General features: G+C 41.0%; 3 protein-coding genes and 1 non-coding gene across 4 annotated transcripts in view; 1 reads left to right on the top strand and 3 right to left on the bottom strand.

The window, feature by feature from the left end:
- Positions 1-11,747, top strand: part of zdhhc8b (zDHHC palmitoyltransferase 8b) — a 61,544-nt gene extending 49,797 nt beyond the window's left edge. The window contains exons 4-11 of the mRNA XM_004558575.5: positions 375-547; positions 700-802; positions 1,594-1,685; positions 2,547-2,679; positions 5,531-5,636; positions 6,621-6,727; positions 6,836-7,902; positions 8,495-11,747. Coding sequence (XP_004558632.1) covers positions 375-547; positions 700-802; positions 1,594-1,685; positions 2,547-2,679; positions 5,531-5,636; positions 6,621-6,727; positions 6,836-7,902; positions 8,495-8,627 — 1,914 coding nt within the window. The 3' untranslated portion in view covers positions 8,628-11,747. The remainder of the gene's footprint in view (positions 1-374; positions 548-699; positions 803-1,593; positions 1,686-2,546; positions 2,680-5,530; positions 5,637-6,620; positions 6,728-6,835; positions 7,903-8,494) is intronic.
- Positions 1-27,001, bottom strand: part of dgcr8 (DGCR8 microprocessor complex subunit) — a 207,648-nt gene that overhangs the window by 130,127 nt on the left and 50,520 nt on the right. The gene's annotated exons all lie outside the window — the stretch shown is intronic.
- Positions 11,802-16,383, bottom strand: ranbp1 (RAN binding protein 1). Its single transcript, XM_004558579.4, has 6 exons — positions 16,226-16,383; positions 15,218-15,351; positions 14,978-15,135; positions 14,276-14,404; positions 14,111-14,179; positions 11,802-13,002 (listed from the first exon to the last, which is right to left on the bottom strand). Exons 1-6 carry the CDS (start codon positions 16,238-16,240, stop codon positions 12,869-12,871), a joined length of 639 nt encoding a protein of 212 aa, XP_004558636.1. The 5' UTR covers positions 16,241-16,383; the 3' UTR covers positions 11,802-12,868.
- Positions 13,692-13,820, bottom strand: LOC111500368 (small nucleolar RNA SNORA77). The gene has a single exon (XR_002721067.1). It is a non-coding gene; the product is annotated as a small nucleolar RNA SNORA77 (small nucleolar RNA).

Here is a 27,001-nt window from a genome sequence, read left to right as displayed (position 1 = left end):
GATGGTAATTTAGTAAATTATAGTCCCAGTTACAGTAAAATAGACCGTGAAGCTGTCTCTACGTGCAGTGTCCTTGATTTCTCGGTCACATGCCGGCCACAGCAAACACGCTCAACTGGTTGCTAAGGCACAAACAAAGGTGATGGTGACCACGTCTATCTTTTATTTATAATTTATGTTCATATGCCTCAAAAATAAGCAGAGTTTTAGCATTTGAACCCCCCCCCCCCTCTCTCTCTCTCTGAACCAACTGTACCATCATGACTTACTTACATTGTGTGGGGTTTTTTTTTTTTTTCCTTCTTAAAACCTTAAAGAGTTCTTCTGATTGGTTTCTCAAAATTTCTAAATAGAAAACTCCCTCCCTTTCTCAGGACTTTGACCATCACTGCCCCTGGGTGAACAACTGCATTGGACGGAGAAACTACCGCTACTTCTTCCTCTTCCTGCTGTCGCTGAGCGCTCACATGGTGGGAGTGTTCTGTTTTGGCCTCATCTTTGTCCTTGATCACAGAGAAACGCTGGGAGCGCTGCACACCACTGTCACGTATCCTTACACGTTTGTAAATCCTACAAAAATCATTTTGTGTTATTAGCTTTAGATTCTTTATTATTTCTTGTAAACTTGCTTCCTTGTATCGTGCATATATGACTCGCACTGTGACCTTACATTATTATGACCTTGACCTTTGTGCTCAGTTTGGTAGTGATGTGCATAGCGGGTCTTTTCTTTATTCCAGTCATGGGACTCACAGGTTTTCACATGGTGCTCGTAGCTCGAGGTCGAACAACCAACGAACAGGTGAGGAGATGTTGCTGAAAAGGAACGTGCATTTATTAATCAAACAATTAGTATTGTTACTGTTTATTGGTGTAACAGCTCCACGTAGAACAAGAAGAAATTAGAAACTAGTTGAGCACGTTAAAGGCAATAAGCACAGACACACTTAAGGGAATATCACACACAACACTGAACAGCACAGATATTCCCATGCAAGACGCCTTGTGAATGCATTTTGGGTGTGTGTGTTCACACTTATACATCCTTGTGAGGACCAAAAATTCAACTGTTACTATACTTGTGGGCAGAGGTGTGGACTCGAGTCACATGACTTGGACTCGAGTCAGACTCGAGTCATTAATTTTATGACTTTAGACTTGACTTGAAAAAATGTTCTAAGACTTGTGACTTGACTTGGACTTTTACACCAATGACTTGAGACTCGACTCTGACTTGCCTGACATTACTTGAGACTTACTTGAGACTTGCAAAACAATGACTTGGTCGCACCTCTGCTTGTGGGGACCAACAGTCTTTTACGGGGCCCAAATTCTTGGCCCCACAAGTTTGAAGATCTTTTTGATGCTCAAAATGTGGTTTTAGTGTCAAGGTTACAGGTTATGGTTATGGTTAGGCATTCACTTTTGATGGTTAGGATTAGGGTAAGCGGCTAGGGAAAGCATTAAGTCAATTAGATGTCTTCACTAAGATAAAAAGGCAAGTGTGTGTGTGTGTGTGTCCACTCTCTGTATGTTGGCCATGGCCTTGTGTTTACTTTGCTTCCAGCTGTAAACCAGCATTTTGTTCTGCAGGTGACGGGCAAGTTTCGTGGAGGAGTAAATCCTTTCACCAAGGGTTGCTGTGGCAACGTGGAGTACGTTTTATGTAGTCCCCTAGCACCCAGGTAAGATGCTTTACTATGCTGCGTGTGTCCATAGTATGGGTAGCTAATACATTGTAGAAACTGTCTTGTCTTCCTGTTACATGCAGTACATCAAGGCAATACACGTGCATATGTATACCACAGCTTACTCATGTGCCATGAAATCCATGCTGTACCAGCACATCACTGCAGTGGTAACACAAGCACATGCTCTGAGGTAGCTACAGAGGTGTTCTGCCTGAAAGCAGCCAGCAACCCTGGGGGGGGGGGAAGGCAGATGGCTGAGGGAATTGGCTCACTCTGTAGAAACAACAGTTAATGGGAAACGGCGCGGAGCTAGCCAACCTGCTTTTTGCTCACATGCACACAGAGCATCACTAAAACCCGCCCCATTACACCCTATTGGGATGAGCCCCATCCCATAAAATTCAACAGTGTGACTGCAGAGAGACAACAACAGGTGGGGGTGAAATGTTGTGTGGTTGCTGTTTAGCTGTTGCACAGGCCTGATGGGATCCGCTTTAATTTACTGAATCAGTGACTCATATAACATCGAACCTGACTGGGAGTGAGTCTGACAGCAGAATCATTATGTTTCCTGTTTTTATAAAGGCGTTGATTGCTTGAATATGTCACGACTGCTCAGAAAACATGGAACAGTTTTTTTTTTCCTCAAGTTTCTGCAGCGACGGCCCTGAAAAGCCAGCTAAACGTGCGCATCTGTGTGTGAAATGTCTTTTGTAAAGCATGCAGCAAGTCAGTTGGGATACCGGCGTGTCAGTGCATGACAGAGAGGCTGACGTGCGTTGATAATGAAGTATAACTTTCAGTAGATGACTGTAAATAACCTGTTTGTTAATGTGCTGTAAATTTTTCATGAAGGTACATGCTGGACCCCAGGAAGAAGCCACACGTCAAAGTTCAGCCCCCGTTCATCAGACCAGATCTCTCAGAAAGGCAAATCACCATCAAAGTCACCGACAACGGTATTCATAGCACCATCATCAGCTCCAAGGTGACTAGCTTGCACTTACTAGGGAGCTTTCCCTTGTTCCTCTATCGTTTGTGGCTCGACACAGTCCTTTTTCCACTACAGAGGACACATTAGTGCGATAAAGCAGAGCTTTAGAATATTATTTAACACCTTAAAGACGGACGACTCAAATGGGGAAAATTATTTGAGTTCAAAAGGATGTGGTGAGTCTGACTAAATGTAAAAGTAAGCATGTCTGCAACTGATTTGCAAATCTCACAAACCTGCAATAGAAAACGTGTTCCACATTTGATGTCAGCAACATGTTGGGACAGTCCCATGTTTACTGCTGTGTAGAATCCCCTCTTCTTCGTCTGGGAACTGAGGAGACCAACTGATGCACTTTTGGGACAGGAATGTCATCCCATATTTGTCATATAGACGATTCTAGCTGCTCAAAAATTCTGGGTTTTCTGAGTCATATTTTTTGTTTCATGATGCATCAAATTGATGAAAGGTCGGGACTGCAGTCGGGAGAGTTCAGCCCCCTGTACTCTACTGCTGTGAAACCACTTTGATGTAATAGATGCAGATTTATCGTTGTACTGGTGAAATATGGAAAGACATCGTGTGGGTGGGAGCACATGTCCTCTAAAACCTGACTTTCAACATTGATGGTGTGTTTCCAGATGTGCAAGCTGGCAGTTATATAGGCACGGGTCCACCTCCTTACAATAAGAGATGCAGGCTTTTGAACTGGGCGCTGATTGTATGGAGGTATTTAAAACGAGCATGGCCCAGAGAAGACAGAAGAGTTTCTGAATCATGTTTGCATACAGCTTCTTCTCTGCTTCTTTGATAGAGCTTCAAATCTGTATTTGCATCTTGTCCCTTGCACACAGATTCCTCCAGATTTCCTGAATCTATAGTACTTACTGTAGGCAATTAAATATGGTAAATGGCCTGCATTTGTATAGCGCTTTTTACTTGTCCCTAAGGACCCCAAAGCGCTTTACACACTCAGTCATCCACCCATCCACACACACATTCACACACTGGTGATGGCAGCTACATTGTAGCCAGACCACCACCAGTAGGCAACGGGTGAAGTGTCTTGCCCAAGGACACAACGACTGAGACTGTCGAGGGCTCGAACCGGCAACCTTCCAATTACAAGGCAAACTCCCAACTCTTGAGCCACAATCGCCCTTTTTTCTAAGTTTTCAAAGGTTTCATGTTTTAGACACAGTGTTGTTGCAGTTTAGTGAAGCTCTGCCCATTTTCATTTCTGAGGAACTCTTTAGGATGCTCTTTTTACACCCTGTCATGTTACTAAACCTAAATTAGACACCAAATGTTCCTCTAGCTGCTTCTTTTTAGTTCCAACCACTTTTCTAGCACTTTTTCCAGCTTCCCTATTTTTTTGAGAACGTTTGCCGCCATCAAATTCGGTGTAATACAGTAAAATGTCCCAGTTTAAGCATCTGATATGTTTTCTGTGAAAGCAAATTGGCTTTATGAGTTTTTGCAAATCGTAGCATTCTGCTTTTATTTACATTTTAAATGGCGTCCCACATTTTTTGGAATCAGGTTGCACTAGCATTTATCCAGGCCTGTATCATTAATGTTGAATCGGTCATGTTGAACTTCGGTTGTCATTAGGAGCCTTGAAGTGCTGTGTGAGCACTATGGTGCACGCTACAACTTTTATAGGCACTAAAGATGATCCTAGTATTCATCAATAATGTATGGAGTGAAAAGAATCCATTTAGCATTAATCCACAGAGGACAAGAAATACATTTCCAGCTCTTATCCTCCACCAGTTACTGCCCATAACACAGAGACTGACAAGAAATCTCACAACAAATCTTTTCTTATGAATGCATACACTGATAACACTGTATAACAATATGGCTACTTTAATACTAACAAGACTTGTGTCAACATATTATTTCATTATTATTCAAAAATACAGGGGGTTATGCAGAGGATGGCACAGATACCTCAGTTCACTTTAAATCTAGACTGCTGCGCACTTGCTGATAAATTTGGGGTGAAACACGTGCGTCAGAACGACTAAACGAATGAAATATTATATTGAGCAATTCATATTTGATTTGACCCACAGGTTAGACTAAACAGACTGAAACTTGTCTTTTTGCCTTTAAGGGGCAGATGAGATATGGAAACGAGAGCCGGCTGGGAAGTCACCCTTGGATTGTCCCCAGACTCTGGAACGTTTTTGTTCCTTATGTTGTTAACTTTTGGAAAATCCGAGTCGGCTTTCTTAAGTAGGCCTCGACTGAGCAGTTAATTTTATTGCAACTCCCTCTTCTTCATGTCTGGCTGAAGTTTTGTTTTGTTTTTAGTTAACCATGGTTTGTCGCATCTATGGTTTGGGAAGGAAAATATTAAGAGGAAAGTTAGCTTTATTACAATGGAGTAATTACTTCCTGGTTTCTGTGCTTAGTCAGGGATCTTTCTGCAACTAGGATTGATTACTTGGATTTTCTTTTCTGCCTGTAACTTAAGTTCTTAAGAGCTGGCTGAGAGGTACTGGAGAAAATTGTATTGATTGCTAAATGACAAAGTCGTGTCATTTGAAGTTTGGTGCCATCTCGGCCTAATAATGCAAGTTTTTAAAGGGAAGAAATCTGCAGACGGTGACTTAAATAGAAGCACAGCTGACTTCCAGCTCAAGACTGCGTCAGCTGCTACCAGCATTACATCCCTTAATCTGAGAATCTTAATCCAACTCTGCCGTTATTTCTTTTTTTCGTTTTACAGCCACTACTAAGTATAAATTTAAACGTAGACTAGTTGCCATGTGCAGGTTTGCCACCCCGAAAACCCTCTGTGACACTTTGTGTTTGTCTCCTGTCTTTCGTGTAGTCCAAAAGCAGCCTCGATGGTTTAGATGACAAGGATACCCAGCCGCCGCTGCCACCCAAAGCTGATAGGTACAACCAGCTTAAAAGCCAGATGACCTCCAGTGAAGGTAAGAACCACAGAAACAGCCCTGACTCCATCTCTCTCTCTTTCTCCTGTCAGTCATCATCAATCCAAGTTCTTGTTCTTGTCACGGTTGCACCAAAGAGCAATTCCCAGAACTTCCTCTGTAGATCACTAGTGTCCTGGTTTGGGAGCAGGCTCTAGATTAGCCTGATGAATGTCCCTCCCAGCGGCAGGTTGATGGCCTTTTTCACGCCTGGCCAGAAAATCGGCCGTGATTTGCAGGCAAGCTCTGCTCTGTGAATCAGCACCAGATTTGTGGTACGATTCCAGGGTGAAGCATTACAACGTAAATCACCACCGTTTTTCGGGTAGGGGAGGGGTACAATGGCAACTGAAAAATGCCTTTTGAAAACCATCCGTATAAACGACGAACCTACCGTGGAGGTACAGCTAAGGATTTTAGCCTCCGTTCAGCAGTATGAAATGGTTTATAGTAGTGTTAAGGGCAGGTTTCTTCCTCGGATCTCCAGTGTCATGGTGCATTATGTCAGGGACTGGAAACTTTCTGCTCTTCCAAAGAGCACTACTGCTGCCTGGTGGTACTTCAGGTCACTGCGCCCAGTCTAGCGTCACCTCGCCTTTCGAGGCACTTTACTGAACTCTGAACCTGTGGACACAGGTGTTCTTTGCGTGTTTCTCCAAAAAGATTCAGGCATCCCCGCTGAGACATGGCTGCCTGCTAAAAGCACCTTCTTTAAATGCATTTGGGTTTTGCATTTTACTCAAGAAGAGTGTTGTTTTTCAGTGATGGGCAGTTGGCTGTTGCTGGACTCAGATGTGTTAAATATTAGTTGCAGAACTGATTCTTCCCATCTGGCTATTCCTGTTAGTTTTGTTGTGTAGAAACTGTGATTGTGTGGTTTTGCAGAACTCTACAGCTTCTTATCTCTTGTCCTTATATACTATAATGTGTTGTTGCTTTAATGTGGAGTTTTTTAACACAGGGTTTATATTGTGTGTATTGTAGAGACTTCCCTGTCTGGTAAGACCCACCCATCCACTCCAGCCATGTACAAATTCAGGCCAACCTTTGGCACCATGCCCAAAGTCCACTACCACACTACAGAGGAGAAGGTAACGCATTAATGTTATTATCTATTATACATCTCTGTGAAACAATGAACAGTGAGTCATCGTAAAGTGCCAAAAGGCTCAGATGCTATTTTGACATTTGCCCCTCAGATTGTCATATCTGATGACCGGAAGCCCTCGGCCATCCTGGAAGAAGGTGTCCGTGGTCATGACTATCGATCTGAGCCGAACCTGGACCTGCCTGAATATGCTAATGCTCCCCTCCACCGCACGTTTCAGTCCTCGCCCCTCCAGCTGGATTCAGACCCCATCAACTCCCGCTCTCTCAGCCTCAAGCAGGGTCATGGCCGACCGGAGAAGGGCCAGCTCCCAGCACTGGAGCCACGGACAGTCACTTCAACCCCCTACAAGAGTGTCTTCTCTCCCAATAATCTCTCCAACCGCAATGGTAGTCTATCCTATGACAGCCTGCTCAACCCTAGCATTTCCCCAGCTACTCCCAGTGAGTCCATGGCCCACCGTGGTGTTCCCTCTGTGGGGTTCCACTCACCCTACCTGCCCACCAAAATGTGCCACATCCGGGAACCTGATATGCAGAGACAACAGGTCCCCCCTACCTACAGCCCAGTGATGCCCCCCAGAGTGGTGGGCAGACAGTCCCCTCACCTGAGGGACAGAGACCCGTCTCCGGTGCGCTACGACAACCTCTCCCAGACCATCATGGCATCCATCCAGGAGCGAAAGGAGAAGGAGGAGAGGGAGAGGCGGCAGATGCATCACGGGCGCTCCCAGACCCATATCTATGCCCAGGACTCTGGTGTGTTTGATGGGGGCTATGGCCTGCCTGCCAATGCTTGCTACCCAGATGGGCCTCGTGGCCCCGGGTCAAGAGGCCCAACACCTCCAGCCTATGGAGGCTCCAGGGACAACCTAATGGGGATTGGACTGATGAGCTATGGTCAAAGAACCCCAGTGCTGCGTCATGCTGGCTCTACACTGGGCCGTGCACCTAGGACGTCGTCCACCTCCCTGCACACAGATCAAAGCAGCATCAACAGCAGCCAGAGCAGAACCACAGGCCCAGAAGGCCCCTATCGCTCCCCGGCCCACCAGCCCCATTCCCCCGCTATGCCCCGTTCCCCTTCTTACTCCCGCCAGAAACTCTCCTACATCAGTGCACACGAGAGGACAGACTCCCCTCGTCTAGGGGGCCCAAGGTATGAATCCTAATGTAACTCCTGGGGTACTGCATGCATTGTACAGAGCCGGGGTCTGGAGGTCACTGAATGTATTCTGGATGGAAACGCTGCTCCCTCTGCTGGACACAACCAGCAATACATAGGGCACTAGGGTACTGCTAATCGAGGCAACATGTAGCAGTTGTGTCGTGTATGGTTTTTTTTGTCCCACTGTTCTGCTCATTTATTCACAAGTTATGTCTGGTGTGTGAAGTCGTACACATTCTGTTTTGATTTGTTTGTTTGCCTTTCTAGTAGAAGTTAAAAAAATCAATAACATTTTTTTGTATTATTTCAAACAAATCTGTTGAATAAAACTGTGTGACAATCATTCCTTTTTCATTTTGCATGCTCTTTACTGACTCCACTAACATTTTCAAGCCTTTTACTTTACTAACAAGTAAACACTTGACTAATCATCCACGTTGCTGTCTTGTTTTTTTTTTTGGGTGGGCGGGTTCTGACTGACATATAAAATTGTGTTGCTGTTCCAACTGATGTGCATGTTTTCACATCCCTTAGTGTTTGATTTGTTTGTTGAATCATTTCTTATTCTTCTCTTTCCACTCAGAGAGGCCATGAAAGTTAATGGGCAGATGGACTGCCACCCGAGTGCCCAGGGTGCCGCCCTCAGTCCCAGTCGCCACAGTAACGTCAAAAAGGTGACAGGCGTAGGAGGCACCACGTATGAGATATCAGTGTGAGCAGGGACACCACATCCACCAATGACCCACAGTGGACGCTCTGCCACAGAGATTCTTCTCTGTTATTTTAATAAGATAACAGGCAGTGAGGGGTGCATAGTACCCCCCCCTGTTTACTCTTCAAAATCAGAGGATCTCTTTGCTCTTTTGAGGGTCTTGTTTAGCTATATGCCCGTGTGTGTTTGTGCCAGAGGGGTGGGTTGTCGGTTGTTAACGTTGCAGTGTTTGTCCTTAATATTTTGTAGTCCATCGTCGTGGACCGTCCAGCGAGATCGTCAATGTTTTTACCGTCGTCTCTCATCTGTGTTTATGAAGCGCTTGTTGTTCCAAATGTTACACGCAAACTTTCGCTCCAGCGAACGCTGAGGGCTGAACAGAAACACTACAGATCGATTAAACACTTGACTTGCTACGGATTTCTGCAAGAAGACTCTTTTCAGCTGACCTCAAAAAGTCAAGGTGCTTCACATTAACTTGTACTGTTCATGCCATGTCTGGTGGAGATGTGATGGAGGTTTATGTGGAGACGATATGTGCAAGGGCAGTAAAAAAAAAGCAACACAAGTCAGATGAGAAACTGGAGATGGTGACAAGGAAAGAGCTCTGCAGAACAGGAGCGGGTGTTCCTCAACCCTGACATGGTTATTTGATTGGGCAAAGACTGTATATAAAAGATGTTCCACAATACAATGACATCACCCATTTGTTTGGAGATTCCTGTTTTGAAGGACTAACTTTAGGATTTAGCTGAGTTTTTTTCTCTTTTTAAACACATTTGAAACGGAGGGCACAGCTGATCAGTTAACATTAGTTAGCATCTTCGATCAGCGGATTGCATCTGTTTTATACTGTGACATCAACTGGATGCTAATTTTAGCCTGTGAAAATCAGGCTTAAAACAAACTGCACTTACTGCAAAAATCAAACAGAACAGCTGACTCATTAGTTGTCCGACTAGCACTGGTTTAGTATGCTAGAGAAAGTGAAGGGTGGAACAGAGGGCACTGCACATCCCAGTGTATCCCCTGCCTGACCGTCTCCTTTTGTTATAAATGGGACCATGTTTTACTAAATTAACACCATGGAGTATTAAAAAAACCGACATAAAAACAACTTGATCCTAGCTACTGATACCATGATCTCATTTGGAAGATGCATTAGAAATCAAGTGAGATTTAGGATTACTTTTTGAATTCCATAAGACTTGTTTTGTGTAACCAGAAGTGTTGCCCCCTGCTGGCTATTACAACAAATGCAGGTTTAAGGCACTAACGTACTGGTTTCACTTTCAGAGGGATCCATCCATCCTTAAAGCACGTGGTAAGGGGTTGAGGAACACCCACTCTTCTACAGAGTACCTAACTTTTACTTTAGTTTTGGGTGGTTGCATTCCAAATTTAATGAAAAAGTCGCTTTTAATGAACACACTTTATTTTTCTAAAGAATTTTCTCAAGAACTCATGCATGCAGAGATGCAGGTTGACATTAAATTGAATATTATAAATGTCTCCGCTTCCTGTTTGTGGAGCACAGATTTTTAGAGTTGCAAACTAGCACAGCCCCGCCCCTTTACCCCGTAATGAGGATTCAGTATCCAATCATGGCTTTTTGTTTTTTCAGTTTGTGATTTCAGCATCAGCCACATCAAAAGAGCTGGGGTGATTATATTGTGCTCTGAAAGACCAGAATACCTCATCCCAGTGTTTTTCACTGAGTACAGAATGAGTCCACCCCGGAAGCAACCAAATGAAACTTTGTCAAACTCAAAAAAGGAAAAATATTTAGTCAATAAGCTATGTTTTTGCTATAACTATACATATAGGAAGATTAAATGAAACAAATCAGTATCAGTTAAAAAAAACAAACATTGGTCACACTTTTTATTTTGTACTTTTCCTTTTTTTTAAAAAAAGTATCCTTTTATATGGAATTGCTGTTTCGAGTGGAGTTTGTTCTTAAATTATAATTTCAATAAATGGATGAGATTGTGAAAGATGGGTAAATAAAGTAGATAGAATTTGTTCTACATGGCAGTGTTAAAAACAGAAGTTATGACATAATCCACAATGATATGAACTGTCTAAATGATGACGTTGAGGACTGGGCTTTGCATAAAAGCAGCCTTGACCTTTAAGTGCCAAAAGCGGCTACACACCACATCTTCAAAGAGACAACAAATAGGTCATGTAATGCTATGTCACAAAGAGTGAAAATGCCAAATTCATTCATTCGCAGTAGCTGTCTGGTACAGCTCTGGCACTGCCGTTACTTTTTTGTTAATCAAAAAAAAAAAGTAATACCTTTAAAATAGCTGATGAAAACTAAGTGGACAATGACACAACATGCCAGATGTTACTAGAATGTAAATGTTGCATTTGGTTGCATTAACAATAAGCCATTGTTGCCTTTGGGAAGAAACTTTGTTTCCATACAAAGCAAACTATGGCTGACTCACTTGACAGTGAAATAGCAGAAGTGTTTTGTACTGAGCAGCAGGTGACACCTGTGACGATCTCTGACTGGGTACGCTTTCTTGAACCTTCTGTGGCAAGAGTTGTCTCCCATTTAAGGTCTCACCCAGTTGCCTTACCAATGAAGACATTACTGCAAAGCACGGTCGCGCTCGTCTGTTCCAACTCCTGTATTTGAGAAATGATTAAAATAGTTTGTGAGGCTGTGGTATACAGGGCTAGTTTTTTGGAAATTCGGACAGGTAGGAATGTCAGCGGAATGGCAAAGTGGAACATCTTGAAATCCCAGAACAGACCAATGGCTGCTGAGTTTGCTGAAAAAGCCGATCAATCGTGACTCCCAGACCCTGTTTGACCACATATCTAAAGAGCTAATCGATGTCATTCCTCTTTAAGATGACTGCCGTTAGTCCAATGTTGTTTTTCTGGGATGGACATCACTGCAGGTCAGGGGCCATTCCTGACAGTCAGCAATGACTCTGTTGCATCAGCCACAAGCTGACTTTTGTTTTCTGAAACTCATATAGAAAGTTCAATGTGTATTAAAAATGAAGAATATACTGTAACTGTACATGCGTTCCTATTTTTGTGAAGAGGAAATATTTCCCAATGACCTGAGCAGAGTAAATAAAGTTTCCGACTCTTTGAATCAGACTGATTATTCCTAACAACAAACGAGTGACTTTATATGAATGCAAACGTGTGGTCTTTGACAGCTTTTATTCGAAGTTGGACGAAACATTTCAAATCATTTGTGCAAATGAGAAGCAACATTTCATCCATATTCATGTATTTACAGATGCACTGGCACTTAGATGCACTTCAGAGGCAAGGTTAAGAACTCAATTAGTGGAAAGAAAAGGAGAGGGTGGTGAGCACACAGATCAAAGAGGGCACACTCTGTTACATATACTCTACATGCTTTAAAGTCTGGGAATGTTATGATCTAAACAATACAAACTTGATTTACTACTGAGGAACGCAAGTCAGAGCATAGCTGCACCAAACTGATGGACTGTTTACTTTGGACTTTATGTTTGTCAGGACAAAAAAAAAAAAAAAATAGCTAAGTGCATCTCATTTCCTATCAGTCAACCATCAGTGCACACTGCACAGAGCAGTACTCATCTGATGCCCCTCAACTTTCTGGAGTGGATTCCCTTCAAATCAGTTCCCAACAGAACTGACCAAAGAAGGAACTACTTCTGCAAGGCAGTCAGTGAGAAGTCTTTGCCTTGTTGTCTAACAGTAGGAGCATTAACAGTGGACAGGGTAAGGCGGCCCACTGAGATGCAACATGGGATTTTATACTTAAAATGCACCTCTGTAATACCTGTTCAATGACCCTGCGCTGCCATCGAGCAGGCTACGTTATCCTCTCCCTCTACAAACAAAACTCTTTATCAGAATAGCAAAAACAAACCAAACAAAAAAAATACCCCAATGTGGGAATCATCACTATCACAAGCCTCTTTTCACAGTTTGTTTGAAGTAACATTGAACTGTAGATGACAACGATGGAAAGCATGGCATTCCACGGTGCAAAGAGGGAAAGGGGTGGGAAAGGAAGGACTTTTTCCAGAAAAAAATCACTAGCGTGTATTTTTTCCCCCCATTGGCATCAAGGACTTGTGATCTTGAGGCAAAAAACAATAAAAAGAAAACCTAATAATATTATGCAAGTGTCCAAATTCAGTTCGTTTAGAGTCTATTGTAGAAAAAGAGGAAAAACCGATATATTGAAGATCAGCAAAAGCAAGTTCTTGGTTCTCAATTCTTCTCATCCTTCACCTCCTTCTTCTCAGTCTCCTTTTTCGCCTCTTCCTTCTTTTCCACTGATGCCTTGTCTTTCACAGAGAGTTCCTCCAACTTCTCTGCCACCTTGTTCGCACTATCGCTGTTGCCTGTGAAAAGCAAACAGGGATAAGTGCCATTAGCTAAGAAGCAATTCTGCATTCTACAGCTTTGACTGTTGTGTTGTAGAAATATTACCTAAAACAAAATAATCAAAAATAAGGATAACCCAATAAAACAACTGAAATTGAAACGCTGACTGACATTTAAGGGGTTAGTCAGGAAAATGATCCAATATTCATCTGTAAGAGGCACATGCATGTAAACCCAGAGTTCAAATAACAACCAGATGTTTACAGTCACCAGGATGACAATCAGGTGTGAGCATGAGCTCCAAATGTGCGGAAATGTATCAAGACTGATACAATGGTTTGAATGAACAATGTTTTGTTGATGAATTGGATTTTTTTTTTTAATCTTTAAACAAGAAGCATTCTGTTTGGAGAACTTCAGAAGCTCATCCCATATTAGTGAGACGTGATGGTGCTATGATTGAGCTAGAAATCAGTCCACCCACCCTGAAAACCAGCAAATAAATAAAGATACATACATGAACTGACACTTAACAAAAAAGAAAATGGGCTTTGCAGCAAAACAGTGACCCTCAGCATACACATCTTGTCGAAGAATTAAATTCATGGTTTTGAAAGGTGCAGAAGTACAGTAGGTTTACTCAACACACTCTACAACAGTCTAACCTTTCTATGACACGAACACCATGGGCCTGTGAAAACTGAATTGTAATGTAGCAGAACATACCGACACCAGTCTTTTAGAAAACTAGTAAAGTGTTACATTCTGCGTGTTCATGTAGCAGACAGAAAAAGTCCCCAGCTGAAGTTGGCAGCAGAGAACAGAGTGTGTCTGCATGCTCACAGCCCCTATCCTCATGTCACATTGCCCTCAGTTTGAATTCAGTCTTAGGTCAACACAAGTCATTTTAACCTTAGCAAAATGTTGCATTCAGGGTTCTGAAAGTACTTGCTACTGACATGTTTCCAAGTAAAATTACTGACAATTCCTATCTAATGTTGATGTGATCTACATTATGGACTCGTTTATGTTGACAAAACTGTTTTACTTCACTTGCTTCTCAGAAAATTCACATATGCGATATCTAGGGGGGGGAAAAAACCTAAAAGTTTAAGCTTCATGTACCTGTTTGCTCTAGATGTTTTCTGACTTCCTCCTTGCACTCGTCAAACTTCACCTTGAACTTCTGAGCATCTGCAACAGAACATAATGTAACATAATTTAAAATCCAAGTTAAAGAGCTCTGGGAGAATTAATGTGTAATGTTGAAATGGGTACCTAAATACTTACTTTCAGCATTTAAAAAGCGGATTGCCAGAAGTTCAGGTTTGGGGCATTCATCTGCATAATCAGCTAGTGTGTTCCACACCCATGCTCTGTCACTGCCAGCATTGGGCTTCAGCTCCATCATTGGTAAAACTGTGGTTAACAAGAACACATAAAGTGCTGGTATGAGCACAGTCACTTAAATAGATTTTTTTTTTTTAATATCTAGTAGTTTCAATTGGGAATTAAACACACAGATGCACCATTTCTTATCTCCACACATGAGTGGAGGGAGGAGTAAAACACACATTTTTCCCAATCAAACCAACACACAAAAAAATATCACAGTCTGGATAATATCACAACCGGATGAGATTACAAGCCCAGTACCTCTAACACCCACCCCTCAACCTCTCGTTTGCTCATCTATAGTTCTGTTGTTGCCACTAATACCAGGGATTTGACTCATTTAAAGATCGTGGGGAAGGGTGACGGGGGGAATCACATGGGGCCTATGGTCTTTTTGTACTTACATGTACATCAGAAAATGTTTGCAATAAAAACAAGCAAAAAATACTTGGACGCCCAGTCAGCGAGTACACCTTGGCTTTAAATAACACATCTTCACACCACTCTACCTGTACCGCCACTCACCCATATTGTTTAGGTTACATATGGCCAATTGTTGTCATGACATGAATAGCAATGAAATCAGATTTGACTCACTGTGATGGTTGGCACAGATCTTTAGAGTTCGATCTCTCCTCATCAGGAGGCGGATTGTGCCCTTCTCTTTGTGTTTCAGCAGCTTGACGTCTCCAGTTCCTCTCTCCTTCCACTCCGGCGGGTCGTTTTCAGAGGCAAAACGATATAGTTTGGCCCGCCTATGAAAACAGCAGAACACCTCAGTATTAGGAAACTGATTAATGTGTCTCTGTTAATGTGTTCACATGGTAAGCAACTTACATTTTAAACAGCTCCTCCTCATCCTCCTCTAATGTTTTCACATCCTGCTCAGGAAGAGACACGATGGGCTCAAAGTGGGGATCATGATTAGGGTCTTCTGCACCATCTGCAGTGGTATCATGGTCTTCCTGGTCCTAAGAGGAAAAGTACATTAAATTAACTCAATTCCCCCCGGCCCCCTAAAGTTGAAGCTTCATTTTACTTTAGTATTGTCATCAAATATTTATCCAACTTTATTTTTTTCCTAAGACAACTCGTTGTGAACTTGCCTAGCTAGAAACGCAGGCCTTTCACTAGCCGGCTAGCCTGGAGCTAACAATCCGACTTTCTCTTTTTTTTTGCACCTCTGCAGTTGTGCTAAGCAAAACGCTTAGCACAACTGCAGTATTTTTTCAGTAACTTGTGTGATTTTCGAGCAGTCTATTTAATATAACACCGTCACTACTAACAGACAGTAAACAGCGCCCTGATATAGAGCTAACACTAGCTAACTAATGTTAGCAAGTATTGTGCTTGGCAGACAAAGGCAAGCAACCTAGCTAACCTCGTTGCCCTGAGCTAGTGAGAAGTATACTAATTGAAAAATACCCAGTTTAAAAAACTGACCGATGTGATCGTGTAGTAGAAGCACTAATGCTCTTGCGCACATCACCTCCCTATGCTAATGTTCACAGTATGAAGCTAATGTTAACACGTTTGCTGGCTGCACACTTTGAATTATGGGCTCGTGAACTGTAACGGAAGTGTTAAGAGTGGAAAATTTTACAACGGTTAACACTGTGCACTTTTACAAGTCCATTGGCGTTCCGTTACCTTTTACATCACTGAAAAAATATCAATTAGTGTTTCATAGCATCACCAAAGACAAGATCATTGTCGGCATTTCTTGCACACGGCTTCCTTTCGAAACTTTGACAAATTATGACACATGAAAAACAATGTTTGTCACAAAATTGTTATTTCCCAGCAATCATAAAGCATTACACGTCCTAGAATGATAGACCTCACCTTTGGGTCTGCCATATTATTGTAGATGTTTGTAGATTATGAGAGTAGTTTGAGAGATTCAAATCCCAAACTGGCCGCCGTTTCCCTTCAGCTTCTCTCACTTCCTGCTACAGCTTTCGCGCGCCGAATTCTCTACGCATGTCCGTGCTCACGCTGTCACAGCACGCGCACCGCCTCTCTCCTCTCAGGGATACCCCTCTTCACAAAAATGTTTTTACTGGATATTACTGTCAATAGAAAAACGTGACAACTTGTATCGAAAGAAAAACAAATTAACTAATAAACAAACAAACCAAAAAAACTTCTGGTTCGATAATTGTCAGATCATTTTATAAATATTAGTCATAATATTAACTAAGTATCATCTGTGATACAATAATTCAATCTATGTGCAAAAATTATACCTCCATGATATATGAAGCCACTAAGGCTTCCATAGGATTATGTATATATGTGTGTGTGTGTGTATGTATGTATGTATGTATGTATGTATATATATATATATATATATATATATATAATATATATATATATATATATATACATATATATATATATAAAGCAATAGCATGTTTGTACAGGATCAATAACTATCAAGTGAACTAAACACCAATCTGTAATGGAGACATTACATTACAATAATTCTGTTGTATATAGTATTTTATTCTATTGTATATAGTATCTTATTCTTATTATCTTATCCTATTCCAGTGTTTCTCTTAATTTTTGCTGCTATAACTTTGCACTGTCCACTTTCTGCTGTGACACAATAAATTTCACACGTGTGGGACTAGTAAAGGTTATCTTTACCTTTATCTCTTTAAAAGGACAACAGAACAAAGGAGGGATTTTGAGATATTAGTGGCATAAAACTGAAAGGTTGTAGAAAACTTGCTGGTGAATAAAGCCAAATGTATCCAATCTAAATATTAACAGACTCTTCAAAATATACATTTCCCCCAATAAAAGCAGGAAATCAGACTTATTAGTGGTTAAAATAAAATGTGCTTGTAACAGGGCGGCCCTTAGTGGCTGGAAACACAGTGAGATGGACCAAGGCAAGCGTAGTGGAACAAAAAAAGCATTTATTTCCTATACAGCTCTCCTTACAACAATTAATTTGTCAAGCTTCTTCACAGCACAAAAATCTATCCTCTAATGACAACTGGCAGCCTTAAATATGTTCAGCTGTCACAGACTTAACCATTATTCCACTCTCAGGTAAATTCTTAAATCCCAACCTTCCACCACAGTATACAATATATCAATTAGAATAAATAAATACATAAATACATCTTCACATTTACATATTAATAAATATTTCACACTTTAATGTTACACCAAACCCAATATTATAAAAACCCAGAAACCCAAGCACAAGATTCACCACACTCTCTTTACCAAAGGTCTCTCCCGGAACCTTTAAATGGTGTCTGGCCCCCGGGGAAACATTTGCCCAAACACCTTGAAGAGGACACAGGCAAGAAAGGTGAGTAATCATTATCTTACAAACACTTATTTGCGCCACTTTTATTCCTAGATTTCACACACAAATTTGCATTAGTTTTCCTTACTGGTAAACCTTAATCACAATCTCATTCTTCTCTCTTGACTAGTGATGGGCAGATGAAGCCCCATGAAGCACTGAAGCTTTTCATCCAATTGGTTCACCCCAACGCGAAGCTTCATGAAGCTTCATTTGCTCTAGCAGGACACCTACTGGACGTAAAAATAATAGCTGGCATGAATTTGAAGAGTGTGGCATTTTGCACACAGCCTGTAAATGTCAACAACAAAAGGAGTGTGTAAAACATGTATATTGTAGTGATGGCAGTATACTGTGTATATTTATAGTGGCAGTATGGGAAATGATTATTTGGAAATGCTTGAAATGGAAATGATCATTTACTGTGAGGTGAGGTTGGGGTGTGGACAATAGTTGTGCTTTTGTAACGTTGAGGTATGGACAGCTACACACTGAGGCTTTGAGCCTCAGTCCTGCCCGTTCACATTTTATTCTGTAAAAACTAAATTTTCACTGCTTTTACGTCCTTTTTAGTGGGGAGAACATAGCTAGGATTTAATGATTTAACAAATCTTTTGAATCCTTTGTCCTCCACAATGCTAAATGGCTGGGAGTCCTCAATCACCATGCTAACCAGGTCTTCATCTATTTGAGATTGTTCTCCTGAGGAAAGACAATAAAGATAAAGCACAAATATAAATATCACACACGTAACTTATAACAGTTGTATAATATTGTTATATCATTTAGTAACATTACTGCATGCTATATTATCATTGCATTTGATGGCTCACCTGGTCTTGCTCCACAATCGGTGTCCCCCTTATTCTCATGCAAAGCTCTGTAGTGCCTAAGCATGGATGAGGTGTTGTTGTTATATCCCAGCTCCCTGGCACAGAGCAAACACTTCACCTTGTACAAAAGTCAAGACAGCTCAACATAAATTGTATTGCACCATCAGTATCATGACAATACATCTTCTGTAGAAATTTACATACCTTGTTGGGAGGAATAAGATCAAAATGTTCCCACACAGGGGAGGACATCCTCCTCTTCTTAGCTGGCTCCATTCTCTCCTGACTTTCTCTCCTCACTCTCATAAACCTCCAAACTGTCTCCAAACTCTCACTAACCGCAACTCTCCATCAAACACCCACATTTTGAATGAAGTCTGAGGGGTTTATATCGCTGTCATATCTCGCGGCAAAGTTCGAACCACTTCATGAACCAGTCACGTGGTACAGCCGGGCAGCGAGGCTTCGGACGTCATCATTTTCAGCTCCTCCCATAAATGAAGCAAGCCTCGATACGCGCTTCGCGGAAACGCCCCCTCCATTACTCGACACACGCTCCGAAGCCTCGATACAGAACGTCCCATCACTACTCTTGACAGACAACCACCACATTCCTTGACGAGGAGCAGCTGTGCAGGATCTGAAATAAGGCTACCAACTGATTTTAAAATTCCCAATAAATAGTCAAATATTTAAACTTCTTGTGTGCAAATCCATGCTTAAAGTGCAATGCTAAATAAAGTGCTTGATAAGGTGCTTTTAATAAAGTGAAAGGTGTGCTCTAAAGTGCTATACAGATAATATAATATAAATAAATGCAGTAAGGGAGTCCTCTTCCTTACATTTCCTCCTCCCTCTCTTAAGCGCGAAGTGCTTCACTCCTCTGTCATCCTAGATAAACAATCAGCAACCACATTTGACTTCCCCAGCCTATACTGGACCGTAAAGTCATAAGGCTGCAGAGACAGGTACCATCCTGCAATGCGGGCATTCGCATCCCTCATGCGGTTCAACCACTGGAAGGCACGATGATCAGTCTCCAGAGTGAAGTGACGTCCCAGAAGATAATACCTCAAGGCCTCAATAGCCCATTTCATGGCCAAGCACTCTTTCTCCACCGTCGAATACCTCGTCTCCCTGTCGAGTAGTTTCCAACTCAGAAACACCACAGGCCTTCTTTCACCATCCACCTCTTGCTGAAGGACAGCACCAAGGCCAACTCCTGAAGCATCAGTTTGCAAGATGAATGGCTTGCTGAAGTCTGGACTGTGTAGAACTGTATGTGTAACTGCTTCCTTGAGGTCTCTGAATGCTTGCTCACAGTCTTCTGTCCAACGCACTTTGTTGGGGGCTAAGCCTTTTGTGAGATCATTCAGTACAGTGGATCGCTCTGTAAAAGAAGGTATGAATTTCCTGTACCAGCCTACTAGACCCAGAAAACCTCTCACCTTCCTTTTTGTTGTCGGAACTGGGAAGGACTGAATTGCTTCAATCTTTCCAGCCTGCGGCTTTATCTTCCCCGAGCCAACTACAAAGCCCAAGTACTCCACTTCTCTGTTGGCTATGGAGGACTTCTTGGGATTGATAGTCAGTCCAGCCATTCTGATGGAGTGTAGCACCTTCTGTAGGTCTGCATGCTCTTCCCAGGACTGGCTGTACACCACCACGTCATCCAGATATGCTGCAGAGAATGCTGACACATCTCTTAGTACATGGGAGATGTGTTATTATTGAATTATTATCTTGTTAATAATTTCACCTCCTCACTACGTACGACTCTGGATACTGTAGCTCCTGTGAAAACTAAGGTCTCAAATCAGAAGTACCTGACTCCGTGGTATAATTCTCAAACACGTACCCTAAAGCAGATGACTCGTAATCTGGAGAGGAAATGGCGTGTCACAAATTTAGAGGATCATCATTTAGCCTGGAGAAATAGTTTGCAGCTTTATAAGAAAGCCCTCCGCAAAGCCAGAACATCTTACTATTCATCACTGATTGAAGAAAATAAGAACAACCCCAGGTTTCTCTTCAGCACTGTAGCCAGGCTGACAAAAAGTCAGAGCTCTTTTGAGCCAACAATCCCTTTAACGTTAACTAGTAATGACTTCATGAACTTCTTCACAAATAAAATTTTTATCATTAAAGAAAAAATTACCAGTAATCATCCCACAGATGTAATATTATCTACAGCTACTCTTAGTACCATTGATGTTAAGTTAGACTCTTTTTCTCTAATTGATCTTTCTGAGTTAACTTCAATAATTACTTCCTCCAAACCTTCAACGTGTCTTTTAGACCCCATTCCTACAAAACTGCTCAAAGAAGTCCTGCCATTAATTAATTCTTCGATCTTAAATATGATCAACCTATCTCTAATGATCGGCTATGTACCACAGGCCTTCAAGCTAGCTGTAGTTAACCCTTTAAGTCCTACCATAGAACCAAGTCTGCCAGAGCTTATATTATATTTTTACATGGTGTGGAGCCATTTTTGGGAGCATTTCAAGTTGCTATACATCAATACAACAATTATAGCCCAGATTTTAATAATATGTATGCATTAAGTGCATAGTAATTACATAAATTGCAAAAAAGTGCAATATTCGACAAAACCGTCGAAGCAGGTAATGGCGGACATGCAAAAGTTCGCGCTGACGTCTATTCCAACGTAGGAAGTGTTATGAACAGCTGATCGGATCGGCAAAGCGTGTTTCTGGAATATTATGTTTTTGTTCCTGCAAGCGCTTTTTATGCAGTTTTTGCAAAGCTTTATGTGGAAGGAAACCGTGACCTAGGACAAGCTGATGGCATAAGATGTAAGTACAACTCCTCCGGTTTCATATGCAAAAAAAATTATTGTGCTAGCTCACGTGGTTGCAGAGCTACCGGGATTTAAAAATAGTTACGTAAAACAGAGCGTGCCCGCTCCGACTGGCTCTAAAGGGTTAAACCTTTACTCAAAAAGCCATCTCTAGACCCAGCAGTCTTAGCTAATTATAGTCCAATCTCCAACCTTCCTTTCATTTAAAAAATCCTTGAAAGAGTAGTTGTCAAACAGCTAACAGATCATCTGCAGAGGCTTATTTGAAGAGTTTCAGTCAGGTTTCAGAGCTCATCACAGCACAGAAACAGCTTTAGTGAAGGTTACAAATGATCTTCTTATGGCCTCTGACAGTGGACTCATCTCTGTGCTTGTCCTGCTAGACCTCAGTGCAGCGTTCGATACTGTCGACCATAATATCCTATTAGAGCGATTAGAACATGCTGTAGGTATTACAGGTACTGCACTACAGTGGTTTGTATCATATCTATCTAATAGACTCCAGTTTGTGCATGTAAATGGAGAGTCCTCTTCACACACTGAGGTTAATTATGGAGTTCCACAGGGTTCAGTGCTAGGACCAATTCTGTTTACATTATACATGCTTCCCTTAGGCAGCATCATTAGAAGACATAGCATACATTTTCACTGCTATGCAGATGACACCCAGCTCTATCTGTCCATGAAGCCAGATAACACACACCAATGAGTTAAACTGCAGGAATGTCTTAAAGACATAAAGACCTGGATGGCCGCTAACTTTCTGCTTCTTAATTCAGATAAAACTGAGGTTATTGTACTCGGCCCTGAAAAGCTTAGAAATATGGTATCTAAGCAGATTCTTACTCTGGATGGCATTACCTTGGCCTCCAGTAACGCTGTGAGGAACCCTGGAGTCATTTTTGACCAGGACATGTCCTTCAATGCACATATTAAACAAATATGTAAGACTGCGTTCTTCCATTTGTGCAACATCTCTAAAGTTAGAAATATCCTGTCTCAGAGTGACACTGAAAAACTAGTTCATGCATTTATTACTTCCAGGCTGGACTACTGTAATTCATTATTATCAGGATGTCCAAAAAACTCACTGAAAAGCCTTCAGCTAATCCAAAATGCTGCAGCAAGAGTCCTGACAGGGACTAGAAAGAGAGAGCATATTTCTCTTGTTTTGGCTTCCCTTCATTGGCTTCCTGTTAAATCCAGAATTGAATTCAAAATCCTGCTCCTCACATACAAGGTCTTAAATAATCAGGCCCCATCTTATCTTAATGACCTTGTAGTACCATATCACCCTATTAGAGCACTTCGCTCTCGCTCTGCAGGCCTACTTGTTGTTCCTAGAGTATTTAAAAGTAGAATGGGAGGCAGAGCCTTCAGTTTTCAGGCCCCTCTTCTTTGGAACCAGCTTCCAGTTTGGATTCAGGAGACAGACACTATCTCTACTTTTAAGATTAGGCTTAAAACTTTCCTTTTTGCTAAAGCATATAGTTAGGGCTGGACCAGGTGACCCTGAATCCTCCCTTAGTTATGCTGCAGTAGACGTAGGCTGACGGGGGATTCCCATGATGCATTGAGTTTTTCCTTTCCAGTCACCTTTCTCACTCACTATGTATTAACAGACCTCTCTGCATTGAATCATATCTGTTATTAACCTCTGTCTCTCTTCCACAGCATGTCTTTTATCCTGTCTTCCTTCTCTCACCCCAACCGGTCGCAGCAGATGGCCCCGCCCCTCCCTGAGCCTGGTTCTGCCGGAGGTTTCTTCCTGTTAAAAGGGAGTTTTTCCTTCCCACTGTCGCCAAAGTGCTTGCTCATAGGGGATCATATGATTGTTGGGTTTTTCTCTGTATCTATGAAGCGCCTTGAGGCGACTTATGTTGTGATTTGGTGCTATATAAATAAAATTGAATTGAATGGTCCATTAATCGTTGGAATGTCGCTGGTGGACCTTGAAGCCCAAATGGCATGACTTTAAATTGGTACATACCAAACATACCAACCATAAAAAACTATAATGAAGTTACAAATTAATAATACCCTGACTGAAGACCAACAGACTATAAATAACTATATTACAGAGTTCTATTCAGCCCTCTACACTACAAATTATTCCAGTTCGGAGACTAATTCTTTTTTTTAGCTCTATCCATGAAAAAATTCCTCAAATTGACACACACTTTAAAAATCTCAGTGAGTCTGAAATCACTTTAACTGAATTGGATACTGCTGTTTCCCAAATGGCGAGTGGTAAATCACCAGGTCCTGACGGAATCACGATTGAATTTTACAGATATTTCTGGAGTGACATTAAAGATCTATTACTAGAGGTATTTAATGAATGTATAAATGATCAGATGCTATCTCCAACTATGAAACGAGGAATAATTTCTTTACTTCCTAAACCAAACAAGGACCCTATCCTTTTAGATAACTGGAGACCTATCACACTTCTTTGCTGTGATTACAAATTATTAGCTCATGTCTATGCCAACAGATTAAAAACAGGAATAACTCAAATAATAGATGAGACACAGTCAGCCTTTATAAAAGGACGTCATATCCATCATCATACCCGTTTAGTATTAGATATGTTGGATTACAATCATTTAATTCCTCATGATAGCCTTATTTTATTTCTTGATTTCTTTAAAGCTTTTGATTCTTTGGAGCATAATTTTTTATTTAAAGCTCTGGAGGCTGTGGGTTTTGGTCCCAGATTTGTTAGTGTAGTGAAAATGTTGTACAGAGATATAACAAGTAGTATTGCACTCAATCAAGGGTTTTCTAATAGTTTTAAAATTTATCGTGGCATTCGGCAGGGATGGCCTATTAGCCCGTTATTGTTTATTGTTGCAGCAGAAATGCTTGCCATTTATATCAAACTCTCTTCAGATTTGGAAGGCATAAACATTCTTGATAAAGAATTTAAAATTAGTCAATTTGCTGATGACACTGCCTTATTTCTAAGGAATGTAAATATGGTCTCTACTGCAATTAATACAATCCTTTCATTCTCAAAAGCATCCGGCTTAATACTAAACCTTAAAAAATGTGAAATCTTAGCTGTACACAGCTGTAATCAAAATACTATTAACAATATTCCAGTAAAAGAGGAAGTAAAATACCTTGGTTTAATAATCAGTAAAAATACTAATGATCGAGAGATTAATAACATAACTCCTAGATTAAATGTAGTTAAAAAAATATTTAATCATTGGTTAACACGTGATTTATCCATATTAGGTCGTATCTTACTGTCTAAAGCAGAAGGACTTTCAAGACTCATATACCCCTGTTATTCAATTTTTACATCTCCTAAAATGATTAAACTGTCCAATTCTATTATATTCAGCTTTATCTGGAAGAATAAAACACATTATATACGCAAATCACAACTAGTTAAAGACTATGAAAATGGGGGCTTGAAAGCTTTAGACTTTGAATCCATTATTGCTGCATTCAGGCTCACATGGATAAAAGACTGCATTTCCTATCCTCAATCTACGTGGTACCATATTCCAAACAAACTCTTTAATAAGGTCGGGGGGTTAGATTTTTTGCTCAGATGTGATTATGAAATATGTAAGATTCCTCTTAAGTTGTCTAGTTTCTATAAGCAAGCTTTGAATTTTGGGAAACTAAACTAATTTTCACCCACAATTTTTCACCTCACAATTCTGTGTTGTGGAATAATAGGGTTATAGTCATCAATAAGAAGTCCTTATTTAAATCAGACTGGTATGATAACGGTGTATGTTTTGTTGTTGATCTGCTTGATAAAAATGGAAACTTGCTATCTTATGAAGAATTTATTGATAAGTATAAAATAGAGATTTCATTTAATAATTATAATAAGGTTTGTAAAGCGATACCCACACCGTTGTTAAATCTTATCGTAAATACTTTAAAGTATTCATTAATAAGAACATGCTTACCTTCACTGACGATAGGTAATACCTCAATAAAGGACAAACAATTTAATAATAAGTTCATCTCTAATACCTTTAAGCAAATAGTATTCTGCAACTACAATGTCAATGTCAGACATGACCTTGATAGCATGTTGAAAGAAAAGTCATTTTCTTTTTACCTAAAATACCCACTTGCGCCTAAAATGAAAGAAACACACTTCAGAATCATATCCGGCATTTATCCAGTTGGAGAATTCCTGCATAAAAGGTTTAATTTTGAGGCTGACTCTTGTGCTTTCTGTTCTTCCGATCCAGAAACACTAGAGCATCTATTTTTCACTTGTCAGTATGTTAATGCTTTTTGGTTTGAAATACACTGTTGGGTTTCACTCAGGATTTCCAATGTACCTGCCTTCACATCTAAGGACATTCTTTACTTTATGGACAATCTGGATTCTGAAATCTCAGATGTTGTCAATTTTGTAATAGTGCTATGTAAGTTTTTTATTCATTTATGTAAGTGGAAGAATGCCTCTCCTATGTTTACCGTCTTCTTGAATTACTTTTGTCAATATTTTAAGTCACTTAAGCTTATTTCAAATATGAACAAAAAAACTGCTGTACTATACGGTAAAATCACAAAATACTTGCTATTCTAATTTTTCTGCCTGTGTCAAAAGGTCTATGTTCCTTATTACTTTACCCTAGAAACTTTTATTTTCTCCCTGTAAAGTTATGATGACTTGCTTCACCATCTTTATAATGTAAATTGTCACAATTCTGGTCTGTTTCCTTGACTTGTTTTGTATATGAAAATTTGTTTCAATAAAAAAAACAAACAAACAAAAAAAACAAAACCTTTCCTCGTGACTTCCTGCCACTTGAAAATGTTCTAGAATTAACAATGGAGGCCTTCCGATGACGTCACCGTAGCAATCGGTCGAGCTCTGAACTGCTCCTGCAAGAAACTTTGCTAAATCCTTAAAAGTAAGCTCCAAAACATGAAAACGAAATACGCTATAGACCCACGATGCCTGGACCTGGTAAAATTACCAAGGAGAAGACTAAGTCAACCACGCAAACCAAGATATCGGTGTTTGGCGGTGAAGCTAGCGCGTCTGAGACCTGCGCAGCTAAGAAGCCAGCCACCATGAGCGAACACGGCCCCGCGGATAGTGGCAACATGAAGGAGAGGTTGCAGCGTGCCATACGAGAGGAGTTTGCAGGTATTGAAAACAAGCTTGCAAACGCGCAAACTGCACTTTGGGACAAGCTGGAGGGCGCAGTGGTCAAGTTTTCCAGCAAGGCAGATGAGGTTGTGGCAGCCATGAATGAAATGCAGAAAAAATTATCTGACTGTGTGGGGAGAGTAGAGCAAACGGAGAAACGCATTTCAAATGTTGAAGATGAACATGTGGTGATGGGGACCACCATTTCAAGATTAGAAAAAGAAAATAAAGCACTGATGGATAAAGTAGTGGATTTGGAAACCAGATCCCGACGCAATAACCTCAGGTTGGTCGGAGTTCCAGAGGGAGAAGAGGGCGCGGACACCTGTGGATTCCTGGAAAACTGGATAACGGACGTATTGGAGTTGAACACGTCAAGGAGCCCTCTGGTTATCGAGAGAGCACATCGCATTGGCCCAACAAGAAAGCCTGAGGAACCTCCAAGAACATTAATAATGTGCTTTCTTAACTACAAACAGAAAGATATGGT

The sequence above is a fragment of the Maylandia zebra genome, linkage group LG12, assembly GCF_041146795.1.
Source record: "Maylandia zebra isolate NMK-2024a linkage group LG12, Mzebra_GT3a, whole genome shotgun sequence".
NCBI lineage: Eukaryota > Metazoa > Chordata > Actinopteri > Cichliformes > Cichlidae > Maylandia > Maylandia zebra.
Note: the sequence above shows the minus strand (reverse complement) of the source record. Positions and strands in the feature narration are given on the sequence as shown.

Bases quoted from the DNA above. Each gene is read 5' to 3' on its own strand.
- ranbp1 (XM_004558579.4), bottom strand. The intron at 14,405-14,977 runs GTGAGTCAAATC...TGTTAACCACAG, and splicing joins GATCTGTGCCAACCATCACA to TTTTACCAATGATGGAGCTG. The intron at 14,180-14,275 runs GTAAGTATTTAG...GTTCTGTTGCAG, and splicing joins CCGCTTTTTAAATGCTGAAA to ATGCTCAGAAGTTCAAGGTG.